General features: G+C 28.2%; 1 protein-coding gene across 28 annotated transcripts in view; it reads right to left on the reverse strand.

The window, feature by feature from the left end:
• LOC107454643 (fasciclin-2) overlaps positions 1-13,949 on the reverse strand; it is a 249,300-nt gene that overhangs the window by 5,170 nt on the left and 230,181 nt on the right. For 5 of the 28 annotated variants that reach the window (XM_071183724.2, XM_071183732.2, XM_071183728.1 and 2 more), the window contains 10 exons: positions 12,859-13,001; positions 12,052-12,208; positions 10,893-11,080; positions 10,636-10,741; positions 9,625-9,798; positions 8,317-8,570; positions 6,172-6,361; positions 4,584-4,803; positions 3,692-3,778; positions 411-467 (listed from right to left, as the gene is read on the reverse strand). In XM_071183724.2, coding sequence (XP_071039825.1) covers positions 411-467; positions 3,692-3,778; positions 4,584-4,803; positions 6,172-6,361; positions 8,317-8,570; positions 9,625-9,798; positions 10,636-10,741; positions 10,893-11,080; positions 12,052-12,208; positions 12,859-13,001 — 1,576 coding nt within the window. Of the gene's footprint in view, positions 1-410; positions 468-3,691; positions 3,779-4,583; positions 4,819-6,171; positions 6,362-8,316; positions 8,571-9,624; positions 9,799-10,635; positions 10,742-10,892; positions 11,081-12,051; positions 12,209-12,858; positions 13,002-13,949 lie in introns of all 28 variants that reach the window. The other 23 variants (XM_071183761.2, XM_071183774.2, XM_071183769.2 and 20 more) reach the window with 7 other exon arrangements.

Consider the following 13,949-nt stretch of genomic DNA (forward strand, 5'->3'; position numbering starts at 1 on the left):
AAAAAATCAAAGCTTAATAAATCAGATAATCATGAAGGCTGGGAAATATGTCTACCACACCAAATTCAATGATCTCGTTCAGTGCTCCCGAGCAGAGCACCACCTAGAACCATACGATTGCATTTCTGTTCTTGGATTTCTTTGCAATTCCCAATTTTTATGACCTGCCTTACCACCAACAAGTTTTTGTTACATTTTTTAGACACCTTGTATATGAACAAATAAAGAGTTTGCAGTTATTGTTGATGAAACTAAATTAATTTATATTTTGCATATAGGCAATATCTTATATTTATTTAAAATTGTGACAATTAGCGTTATTTGGTAATATGAGTTTATTTTCTTAAGTTTAAGCTGTTTGAAATAATGTCTAAACCGATTTTAATTTAATCAAATATTTAAATTCTTACTCAAATGCTGGGTTATCCACTTCATTTTTAGGCTTTTCTTCATAATTGGAAATTTTGCTACAAGGACAACAATGGACTCTTATAAGACAAAACACAGGTGCAGAAAAAAAAGTACATGACATAGCTTACATAAACACAAAAAACAAGCATTTTAAAATTTATTGCTCAGTAAGAAAAATACTTCTTTGCCTTGTTGGAAAATTTTATAGACAATGATAACGAATCAACACAAGGATTAAGGGAATACAATGTTCAAGGTAAACACATGAGCGACTTTCTTATACTCCATAGAAGAAATGCAAATTTTTGATAGATAGGTATCTCAGAAATTTTAAACAAATTTTTATGTTATTGTGATGAAAATTTTTTTGTAATATATAGGCTTGATTATTTCAATAATACAATTTAACTGTATTAATTTACAATGTTCATGGTCAACAGCTTCGTGAAGTTTACATATTTTGACATGAAATTAGATTTCATTGATGGAGTTAGTTTTCCACTATACTCTATTACAAGCTAAGAAAAAAAAATTATCCCTAATAAATAGAGCATGTTTTCACGCTAAGCTCCGAGCGCGAATGAATATCAACATCGACAACTCTTGAAACAACATAGCACGACATTCTTTTTGCTTTTAAAAAATAGCACGGATTAAATTTCTGTCCGACGAACTCAACTTTTAAAAGCTTTTATATAGTTTTGAAAGCATAATTATATGATTTGATAGCTAAATAAAACGGAACTCAGTCGCCGATGATTACTTTAATCCTATACCGCAATGGTCTTTTCTTAATTTGCAATGGAGTTTAAAGTTTAAATCTTCGTTGTAAACTCCTAATTTGAATCTTCTTTCACTCTTACTTATAGTGTAAATTTTTAAAAGTTACTTTGTTTAAAAATTAAGTAGAGTTAAAAAGGGCATTTATTGAACTGTGTCTTATGTTTGTTTAAAGAAATAAATGTTCTTTTCATAAATATTAAAGTGCACGTAACAAGATTTCAGACTGTTATATTGAATGAAAAAAAAATTAAAGATCTAAACACAAATATCTTAAAAGTAGTTTACTCTTTTGAGATACTCATACCAGAAATTAGCATTTCTTCTCATAGAGAAACAAAGAACAAACAGGAATTTAATAATTGTAAAAACTATTTTTTAGGTTTTTAAGGAATATATTAAAATTTTTTATGTTCAACTGAAAATTAAGTCGATTGAAATTTATGCTAATTGTATATAGTTTTATTATAAGCTGAATGTTGCATAAGGGTGGTCATGAAATATATGAAGATCTTTAGAGCATCAATAATTGAAAAACGTAGAGCCATATTTCATTAAATTTGGTCTATACGATTTCAAATTATAATTTATTCTGAGTAGGAAAAAAGTGATAAATTACTTTTTAAGCCTAGAAAGTTATTTTTTATAAAATTTATGTATTTTTCGTGGTCTTTTAAACATTTAATGAAAAATAAGAATTTGATATAAAAGCTATTTATTATTTTTAAAAAAAAATTGGTTTCATTATTAAAACCCCCTTTAAAAATAATATTTAATAAACAATTAAATTGCATATTATTTACCATATTTGCTTAGGCCTTAAACTTCTTAAAGACTTTCACAAGTTTCCCGCTGATTTTTTTTTCTTGACCAGCAAAAAAGTATATCATTTTCGAAAGCATCCAGTCTTTCACCAAATTTCAGGTTTTATGTATTTTTTTATTCAATTGGCTCTGAATACCTTTTGCCCACAATGTATTTTAGTTCCAAATTTTTTAGATATTTAAAACAGTTTTATCATAGATATTGCAATTATTTGCACATAAAGTCCTCTATCTAAACACACATAAAAGACTACTGAGCAATACATTTAAATATGAAACAACAAAATTGATTTATAAAAGCACAATTGAAAAATAACTAGATTTTAAAATGTTATACATAGGTGAAGCAGAAGAGTTTACATGCACATGCAATAAAAGATAGTAAAAGGCCAACACCAAGTAGCACTACAAATAAGAGATACGTAAGACTATTGAGTTGTGTTTTATTTTCCCATTCTCTTTAGCTTAAAATTTGTAAAATCGAATTTTCAAAACCAGGCCTGCTTCAGCTGATACAGTATAAGAAATAAACATATTTATTATAAAACAAATCATGTAATACAAAAAAATGAAATAAATTATAAACTTCAGATTATTCTAGCAACTTTTTATTATTTACTTATAGTTTTAAAATTTATTTCACTTATCAGAAACTTAACAATTATGAAGTCCATTTTAATATTTTACTCCATTAGGAAAGCACCAGCTTTTTAGCATGAAACACTGCTTAATAGTATTATTCAAGTATTGCATTTATACAAAGAATAATTTTAAGACAGAGTTTGTGCATCGTTCACATCATCGATAAAATTTTTGGCAATAAAAACTGCTGTTGAACTGCTATCTTATCTATTGTATCAGTAACGAATTGCTATCTTAATCATCTTATTTTGGGTGAACAGCTACCTTATGCATATTATCACCAGTGAACTGTGGTACATCTTATCATTTGTGAACAGCTATCGTATGCATTTTATTATGAGTGAACTGCTATCGTATACATCTAATCATTGGTAACTACTATGTCACACATCTTTTTATTAGCGAACTGCAACATAATGCCTTCTATTATAGGTGAACTGCTATGCATATATGAGATTTATGCATTAAGAGCTTACAACGGTGATCCAAAGATGAGGGTCTTCTAAATTGAGCATGGAGACAAATTTGAATTTATAAATGACATTTTTTTCACTTAATTATTTTCATTCATTCGTTTTAAAAAAATGATAAACGTGCAATTAGGTACTATTCACGCAAGCTTTGATCAAGGTAAGAAAGAATAGCTTACAAAATATTTGTTGGAAGTGAGAGCATATCTTTATCCATTAAATTATAATTTTAAAAATCAGAATTCAGTCATCTATAAGCTATCTTTAACATATTTCTTAATTTTATGGTTTTTTACACACTAATAATTTTCGCTGTGCCTTATTTATTCAAAATCTACTAAAATCAAATTTTCATTAAAATAGTTTACCATTATAACTAATGCATAAAAAAAACTAAAGTATATTCATAAAACAAATTATACAATAATGGAATTATATGCATTTGAGGTGTTAGTGAAGAAAGTGCATTAGTGAGAATATTATGTGTGCTTATTCATGCAATTCTAACCATGCAGTTCTATGGTATGCACCACATGCAATGCTACAAGATGGTGTAGTGCTTACTCGGGTGGTGGCAGCTGATCAGGCGATGAGGGTGAACGCAAATCTGATTTTATCTTTCCATTATTTGCTGTGGAAACTTCCTTAACACTGTTAAAAATTGAAGGAAAAGTTTTGGGTGATTTTTTTTCCTAACTATTATATAGGATATTACTATTGATATGCATTGTTTTAATAAAAAATTTAATTGGATTTATTTAGATTAAACTAATACCATATCTTTTGCATCTTTAATATAAGTTATGATTAGTTATTAATGTAAAATTCTTTTAGCTGTAATAATCATATTCATTTTTTCTTTTAATTTACATGTTTATTTCTGAAATTATTTTTTTATAAAATTTAAATTTATTTTTTAATTTCGAATATTAAATTGCTCAAAATTTTACTTGGACAACTTGGTTATTAATTAAAAACAGTTTATCTCAATTTAAGAATAGAAACATTGTATACTACACATAATATTTAATGTATTTCTATTAATATTCATGAACCAAAGCATAAAAGTAATTAAAATTATTACATACACATTTCAGGCATAATTATAGTAGTATTTACAAGCTATGTAAATTTTAATGTAAGTAATGCATTTAAATGTAACTAAAATTTCGAAAAAAAAAAAGACAAACTGTGGCATCGATTGTAGTTTTGCATATATTTGTTTAATTGCGTATTCAAAAACACTTCAAATGATGGAGTATTTAATAGATCATAAACAATAAACTCATATGAATATATAGTTCAATTTATAAGTAGCTACTGTACATTCAATAACACTAGTAGTTTCAAACAAAAAAGTATATTCTAGAGTTGACCTATACATGATCATGTGGCAAATTTTTTAAGCTCTTAACATTAATTTGTAACTAGTTGATAATTATGGTGATATACTCACCAAGCTCTGCCATCTTCTAGACTCTTTTGAATTTTTTCTGGAGTCCTGCCACAAGTTCGATACCGCATAAGATAAAGAAGACCACAATGGAAACGGAAAAAGCATGTGACATCTAAAATGACTAGTGTAACAAAGAGAGCCACTAAAACAATAGCTATGATGATTGGTAGGGATACAACTGGTTCATCCAAAGTGCTTATGTGACCATTATTCACTTCACCTGGAATTGTAAAGACTTCTCAAATATTTAATCAAATCTAGACTTTTATCAACATTTATATTCACTAAAATTGTTCTAAATTTATTCTTTACTAAAATTATTCAGGGTTTTTAAGTGGTCATTAATCACTTCAATTGGAAATGTAAAGACGTCTAAAATATTTAATCAAATCATTGCATTAATCAACATGAATTCAATAAAATAATTCTCTATTATAAATTTTTTCTTTGTTGAAATTATTCAAAGTGCATATGGGACCATAGTTCACTTCACTTGAAATTGTAATGACTTCTCAAATATTTATTCAAATCTAGACTTTAATTAACATGCATAAAAGTATAAAAGATTAAAAAAAATTCTAGAGTTTTTTCTTTGAACTAATGTACCAAAAAAGTAAACAGCTAGTTAAAACAGGTACAACCAGTTGTTGGTCAAGGAGATCCTGGAGGTTAAGGTTCTAAAATTTTGAAGCCAAAGATATGACGGTAACAATGTGGTCACCATAGCAAACTGGTTGTTTTTATTTTCCAGACAAGATACTCATCAATGATAGAAGGGGTTTTAAGTCGCCATCCTGGGCAAAGAACTCCTGCTGTTCACAGGAGCAGCTCTGTGCCTTAATCATAGTCTCATTGTAGCTCAATATTGCTATTATGCTGTTTATACAAGGTGTTTTGAAACTAATATGCAATCATTTAAGAGATGATATAAAACTTCTAAAAAAGCAAATTTCACCATACAATGTATGAGCGGAGAGCAAGTGATAAATCGCTATACGGTATTGTAATGAAAAGCATAGTGTGCGAGTTTGCACATCATCATTTTTACCATGGATTTCAAAAGACATGGTTATGTACAGTAATGAGGAAAAGGTGGACATGCATTTCACGTATGGTCTTTTGAAGGGAAATGTTCCAGAAATTGAAAGTCTGTAAGGGTAGCATATGCCAAGAAGACAAGTGCCAACATGAAAAGTATTTGTGCAATTGCATTAGTGCCTGCGTGAAACGGAATCCTGACTACTAACTTCTGCTGATTACTTTTCACTTTCATGCTTTTTGAAATCCATCATAGATATGTCGTAGAAAACTCACGCTTTATGTTTTCCATTACAGCGCCATCTAGGGGTTCACCACTAGCTTTCCTCCCATGAGTTGTACAGTGAAAATTGTTTGCTTAGATGCTTTTTATTAAGCCTTAAAATTTTTTCTGAGTTTCTAAACACCCTGTATATTTAGTTTTCGCTTGAGGTAAGGGAAAAATTGCTTGTATTTAAATTTTTTTATCAACTTAAAAATAATAACGTTGAAATAATAGTGAGAATATTTACTGCAGCAAGATTAGCAATAAAACTCTTAAAAAAATTACCTGTTCTTGTCTTAAAGATTACTGTTTCAGGTAGACTGTTTCCTATTTTGTTGTTTGCTCTGATTTCTATTTTGTAGTATGTATCTGGGTGTAGTCCAGATAGTTCAAAAGCTGGTTTGCTCTCCCAGTTTCGTACACTCCTTTCCACAGCTTTGTCCATCTGTACCCAGCCTTTGATGTCTCTCTCAACCTTAAATTAAAATTAATGTTTGATTTTTTCATGCTGTTAAATATTCATAGATAAACTCTGATTTAAGATGCATTTAAATATTCATAGATAAATTCTGACTTATGATGCAGCTAAATATTTATAAATAAATTCTGATTTATGATACAGTTAAATATTTAATAGCTAAACGACGATTCATAATGTATTCATAAATAATGTTCATAATGTGTTCATAGATAAATTCTGATCTATGATGGATTCATCGATATACTTTGAATTATGATGCAGTTAAATATTCATAGATAAACTCTGAGCCTGAGAGGCAGCTTTATAAAATGTCAGTTATTTTTTTAATTTATAATCTTTGGAATTGAGATTGAAGAAAAGAATTGCTGTTATAGTCCATAAGTTTAACCCTGTTACATAGCTAAAGGTTGAAATTCAAATGTTTAAAGCTATTATTTTTACGTGTAGCATGCAAAGTGCGAATTTAAAAATTCTAAACCACTCATAATTTGCTTTGCCATCTTCCCAATAGTATGTTTTATAACTGCAAATGATGCAGATGTTTTTCTGCCTATTTAAAAATAGATTTATGACGGGATGAAATTAATTTTTAAATTAAAATGTAATTTTTTCTTATCATTTATACGTGATATACAGCTTGTTGGAATAATTAAAAAAATTTTGGATTCAATCCAATTTTTAAATTCTTTTAATGCGGTGCGTTGGTAATCCACTAATAATTTTTTTCTTAAATTTTAATTGGAAGACTTTGAAACGACTGGCTAAATAGCTGTGAGTCTATAAGTTAATGTGTTATTTTATTTATTTGAATAACTTTGTCTATTTATTCAGTTAAACTGGCTTAACTGAATACATTTAATTAAATAAATTGACTTCAAAAAAAGACAAGAAAATATAATCAAATATCGCACTGATTATAATGAATATTATATAACTTTCGATTGACTAAAGTTAAAAAAACAATTTGAATAAAGCAAAAATGGAAGTACATGAAATGGACATATTATAGTTTTAGTTCTATAAACGAAAATGAATTAGATTCTGAGAAATGTTCTTGTTTATAGACCTTCCTCAGTATTTAAACACCAAATGATTTGATAGATTCTGAGAAATGTTCTTGTTTACTGAAATTGTAGTGAACTGAAACTGTTAATGAGCTGAAACTGTAGTATGTCCATTTATGTACTTTCATTTGTGCTTTATTCACTTTGTTTTTGCTTTAGTCTGCACAAACTATACCCTATATCTTGTTGAACTTTCAATTGATTAACGATTTTTATTGTTTTAATTATGTATGTACTATAGTCAGAAGTGTAACATCTTATATCGTTGTTTTCAAATTTGCAATTGGTTTTTCTCTCTAAACTACAGTTTTTTTTAAAACGTTTTGTCTGTATTTTTTAAATAGACAGGTATAAAACATTATGTATAACAGGGGGTCGAATAAATCTGACTACACTTTTCAGAGGAGTTAAGGTGCATCATCAGGATTAATATTGCATAGAAACATATGTCCAGGAATTTCACCATACGCCGCTAGAGGCGTTTCCCCTGATATAAACTGTTTTTTCGTGCTCTTCTGAGCAAGTCATAACAGGAAAACGCCCTTAGTCGTGTACGAAGACATTTCCGTGCATGGATTCTTATCTAATTTCAATCCTGATGATGTGCCATAACTCCCTTAGAAGTTTGTCACATAATTTACGCGACCCCCTTTTTTTTTGCAATTTTCTTGTTCATTTCGAGAAAAAATAGCATAAAAGTGCCTTTTAAAAAAATCTATAGCTTTAGGAACAAAACTAATTTCAGATTTAAAATCTCCACACCCGAAATAGGCATGCTCAAGTATTTGTATAAATGAACCAAAAAAAAAAATTGTTCCTTAATGCATTCACTTCAATATTTCAAATTTTTTTTTAAAAAAAAGTAATGTTTCATTTAGTTCTAACCTTGAAGAATCTGATTTCAAAATGGTTGATGGGTTCTCCGTTATCATTTGGCACATCCCACCTCACTTCAAATCTGTCTGGGTAACTGGACACAGTTTCTTGTTCTGTGACGATAATGGGAGGTTCAGGCACTGTTTCTTCAGGCATTATGTACTCTGTTGTTTTCTCAGGTCCCTCACCAACAACATTGCGAGCTGTTACTCTGAACTGGTACTTTGCACGAGGTTTTAAATCACTCAGAATATATGGAGCATCTGCAAAACAATGCGTGTTATAGTATTCAAATTTAATTTAAATACTTTTGCTAGAGTGTTTAAATGTAATCAAATAAGATTGAAAATTTATTTTTTAAAAAAATATGTTTTTATTCATATTATGCCTTTATATACACATGTGCAGCATGTCTTACTTCAGTAAAAATGAACTTAAAAGATGTTTTAACATAGACTGCAGAATTTTATAGTATTTATCATGAGATTCTTTTCATTTTTTTTTTGTTCTACAATTCATCCTTCCTAAATGACTGTTCTAGAAATTTGATCTTTAGAATAATTATTAGAGAAATTAATACCTTGATAACACTTCATTACTTTCATTGCAGTCAAAATTTTATAAAGAGGTGGAGAAGGTAGCATTTTTTTAGCAATAAAATGCTAGTTATTATTTAATTATATTAAAATGCTTCGAAAGATTTAAAAAAAGTAAAATAATAAACACATTTAAGAAAAAATAAAATAAAATAAAGCGTACATTTATTTTCGTCTTGCTTAACTAGTTTCACTGCAAATGAAGTCTTTAGGCAGGGAAACAGTTTTACAGGTAACCTTTATTTTTACCACTTCTCTGTTCCACAGAGTATTGTTAAAAATATTATTCTCACTTATTTATATGAAAATAATTGTGAAGATGACGTTTACTTTTATTTATTTACTTCCACTGAAGATGCATAGCTTTTCAAAAAGTTTAACACTTTTGGTTCTAAATGCACAAATGTCACATATGAAATCAGTACTTATATATAATAACAATAACAAATAAAATATTACTTCCTTACTTATCTTACCATATAGGTTTCTGTTAAATATTATGATGGTAGAAATAAATTAGATTTAAAAGAAAAGTGTTTATGTTAGAAGTTTTCATTTCCACAGCTTAAAAAAAGCATTTCGTTTTATTACATTTTGTTTATAAAAATAAATCCGAAATTTGATTTTTTTAATTAAGTTTGTTCAAACAATTTCACCTTAAAGTATAAAAAAAATTACAATAATATTTTTCCAAAAATGTTGATGAAATAATTTTGCTTACCTTTAATCCATTCAACAGTGGTTGTAGTATGATCTGGTTCATTGGCATTCTTGTATTTCATGATGTAATGAGTGATAGGTAATCCTCCTGTGTTGCCCGGTCCCATCAGCCTGAATGTTATTGTTGTGGATGTCACTTTATCAAACACTATTTGGGTTACTTGACCAGGGGCAGCTATAAATAAACAAATTTTAATACTGCGTACTCTACGTAATGCGTATTACTAAAGCGTTTTCACGTTCAAAAAATGAAAAATATTGGTAAGAAAAAGTTTTAAACAGTTTCTGGCAAAGTCTTGTAAATAATTTATGTTTGATAATTTTTCAATATTATATTTACAAAATTAAAATGGTAGATAAAAAAAACCTATATATTATATTCAATTTAATTTTCAACGCATTTTGTATTATTTAGAATTTTTTTTTATTTAATTTTTTTTGTGACTTATTGCCATGTTACTTAGTTATTGGTGCAAGAACTAGTTATGGCTATATGACACCTACAGCTTGGGTTGTATAAAACAGCCAGGTTTATGGTTTAAAAGCTAGATTGATGCATTAAAATCGATATCTTTGAAGAATTAGAAAATGTTCCAATTCATATTACCATGTTACCATAATGCATTTGCACATGAGAAGGATTGCAATGAATTTAATTACTAAACAGTTAAGTTCGTCTGCAGGCAAAAAATAAATCTTTGTTTAATTTTTTCTTTAAGAAAATATAAGTGGCTATTCACTAGTTGAAAAAAAGTATATAAGGACTAAAATGCACTAAATTTCTTTTTAAAAAAAGGCATTTTTTTTCCATCGTTTTAAAAATCTTTTTCAGAAATTACATACTAGTTGAAACTAAAACACGTATAAATAACTGAACTTCTGTACTAATTGGTTCACTTTCATAAAATTGCATACAAAAAAAAACTATTTTATCTAGTGATAAGTGAGGACGGATTTAAAGCCTCTAAAACAATGTAGTTTAACGTTCTAAATATTAGTTGATTTTACTTACTGGCTTCTTCTAAGTTAATATTTGTAAAATTATCTCCTAAACCATTTTTAGCTTCACAAGTATAAACTCCAAATACATCATATTGTGCCCTGTTTTCTGTTAGGACCTGTAACAAGTATCAAAATTATTTGATTATTGAGTATTTATGTATATAACTAAGCAAATTGTAGTGCGAATTTTCAATTCGTTCCGAAGAGTCTGAATATAAGAGGATGCAATCATCCATATGAAAAATTCATAGGTCATAGATTTCTTACCAGAAGACTACTGTAGGATACAGTTCCTTGAATTTGGAATCTGTCATCTCCAATTTCAATAGGTTCATTTTGGAATTTCCACGTGATTGTTGCGTTTGGATTAGCTTGGGCTATGCAAGAAAGATTTGCTGGTTTACCCGACCATGCTTTTACTACAGTTGCTGGAGTCAAACTCATATCTGGACGATCTGAAATAAAAAGATAAAATATGCTTTTAGAAAAATTTTAAAATGTCTATCATCATAGAAAGTTTTATGAAGTCATTCCTAATCACATATTTACATCTCTAAAATATGCTTTTGAATAGCCTGCCAAAAATGAAGCTAAAAAATAACTTAAATAAGGGTTGATAAATTATTATTTATACAAGGTAAAAACAAATACATTAACAATATCAAACTTAAAGAAATTGAGGAAGGCAAGGTTAAAAAAAATTGCCAGAGAAAACAGTAATTGAGGGGTGATCGTTAGAAAGCGTATAAATTTAATTAGGCAGTCCTGATTTTAATGCCATCTGTCTTAATTTCCTCATTTTTTATTCTTGCGATTTCCGACAGCTTTTTTTTTTCTTTTTCCGCTTGAATATTGAAATACTCTATCATTTTTGACCATAAATTTAAAGATTCACATTAACCGCTTAATGGCACCATTATTTTTCAGAAAACTGTTAGAAAGGTGCAAATTCTTTTATTCACGAAAATTATATAAAATTAAGTATATGTTCCATATATGTATTTTATTTGTAAGTTTTGAGTTAATTTTTTGTTTGAAATAATAATGAGTGCTGAAATCTAATTTAAAATAAACATTCTCTAAACATATTACAAACAGTCTGGTACTGTTATCTTGTATTGGAAAAAAAATTATTCTGGGCATAATAAATGAATCGTGTAAATCTTTTTGGTGAGTTTTTTTTTATTACTCCAGCCTGGAAATATCACAGTTACGAAAAATAGAAAATAAAAAGGGTTTAATTCCGCTCTAAACCCCTTCCAAAATACTTTTGTCAAACACTTTTTGTCAGTGTATTATAACAACTCAGAAATGCAGTATCATATTGTTGTTCAATAATGGATGTGCATACATCTTTAAAAAGAAACTGTAATCTAAAGACAAATACTGAACTGTAAAGAGTTCAAATTTTTGAAAAACAACTTACATTGAACTTCTATGTGACCCGCTCTTTCGGTTTCACCTGCTGCATTTGAAGCTTTGCAAAAGTATAGCCCATCATCTTGACGTTTCACATTGATGATGCGAACTCTCAATATTCTGTATTCTCCTGCGTCCAGTTCTTCGATTTCTATTCGGTCATCCTTCGAAAATAAAATTTAGAATATTATATATTATTTATTATATTATAGATTATTTATTATATATATATATATTACATTATTATTATATTTATAATAATTTTGAAACATTAAAAGAAATATTTCCAATTCATTAACTAATAGACTATATACACAGAGCTCAATCTACACAGAGTTTGAGCTACAAAGAGTTCCTATCCCCAACACATTGGAGAACATGAAATATGGTTCTTTAAATATTTTTTTTAATAACTGTTCACCAAGACACGGCATTTTAAGAGCATATTATTATAAAACTTAGTTGTAAACATTAATAATATAATTATACTCTATTAAGTTTCTGGTTCAAAAGATTTCTGATGATAAATATTAAAAGCAAGTAAAATTATGTGAAATAAAATAGTTTATGTGCTTGATGTCACTGAAATTATAAATATCACTAAGAGCCTGAGATTTACAAAAATTTTGAATTTTTGTAACATCGAATGAAATTTTTTGTAATCGTGGTCATTGATTTTCAATTTAAAAGAGGCTATGGTAATGTTTTAGCAAATAAATATACCTGGATGGAAATTAAAAAACTCTATAACATTTCTCTCCCCCCCCTAAAAAAAAGATAAGAATTTCTTTGATTCTAAAATTGTTATATTTACTTCTCCATCTTGTAAAGGATGATAAGCATTGTCTTTCCTGATTGTCAGAGACGGCACTGGAACACCGTCAGCTTTACATTCTATTGTCGCCACTTTTCCCTCCTCCTTGGTCAGATTGTCAAGTTGCACAATACTTGGTCGAACTGTAATAAAGAAGGAATTAGAATAATTAGTAATGTATATTTAAAATATCAATAACACTTGTTAGAATGAAATAATTGACCAATTTTTGCCAATTTTCTTTAAAAAATAAGCCCTGTATAACTTATAAAAAATTAGCGCAGTGTGATTTCTTTAAATTTTCCTTTTTTTTTCCTTTCTTTTTTTTGTTGAAAAAAGCGATGCGATGGATGTAAAAATCTAATCACTTATTTAAAACAAAATCATAAAATCTTTTGAGGAAAGGGATCTACTTAAATATAGAGTAAAATTAAAAAAAAAATCTAAAAACTGCATACCTTTAAAAAATGTAATTTTGAAATTAAAAACGATTATATATAAGGTGTAGTTATGAAAAATAATTACTAAAAAGCAAATAGTTTAATATTGCTTGCCTCCCCCCCCCCCGAAAAAAACGAGCAAGGATTTAAAAAATTGAATAAAGAAAAACGGAAAGATTGAGACATGTATGGAGTTTGCAATGTTTCGGTTAGGAACATTGGCATTTCCTCACTAAAGTACAATCTTTATTTTGTTTAATAACAAATAACGCTGTTGTGTCTGAAATCAATAGGCAATACCAACAATGTAACTGCATATCAGATTACCTCAGACTGTATGATATTGTTGCTGCAAATGGAAATTATTTTGAAAGCATTGCTTCATAGTTTTTGTAACTAATAATAATATTAACTAATAATATTATTAGTTACAAAATTAATTTATTATTAGTTACAAAACTAATAATTAACTAATAACATTAACAGCATGAATCAACTAGTGGTAATCGTTCATCGTATTCTATCACAGATAAAATTCTGGGAGGGGAGTAGTGTAGCGTAACTACCACTACAAATATTAAATACCAAATCACTAGTATGTAAGACATGTTAACTCGATTCTATCTTGAGGTGCCTTTTGATGAATGACGG

The sequence above is a fragment of the Parasteatoda tepidariorum genome, chromosome 3 (assembly GCF_982258835.1).
Source record: "Parasteatoda tepidariorum strain Cologne lab strain chromosome 3, Ptep-v5.0, whole genome shotgun sequence".
In the NCBI taxonomy this organism is placed as follows: Eukaryota; Metazoa; Arthropoda; class Arachnida; order Araneae; family Theridiidae; genus Parasteatoda; species Parasteatoda tepidariorum.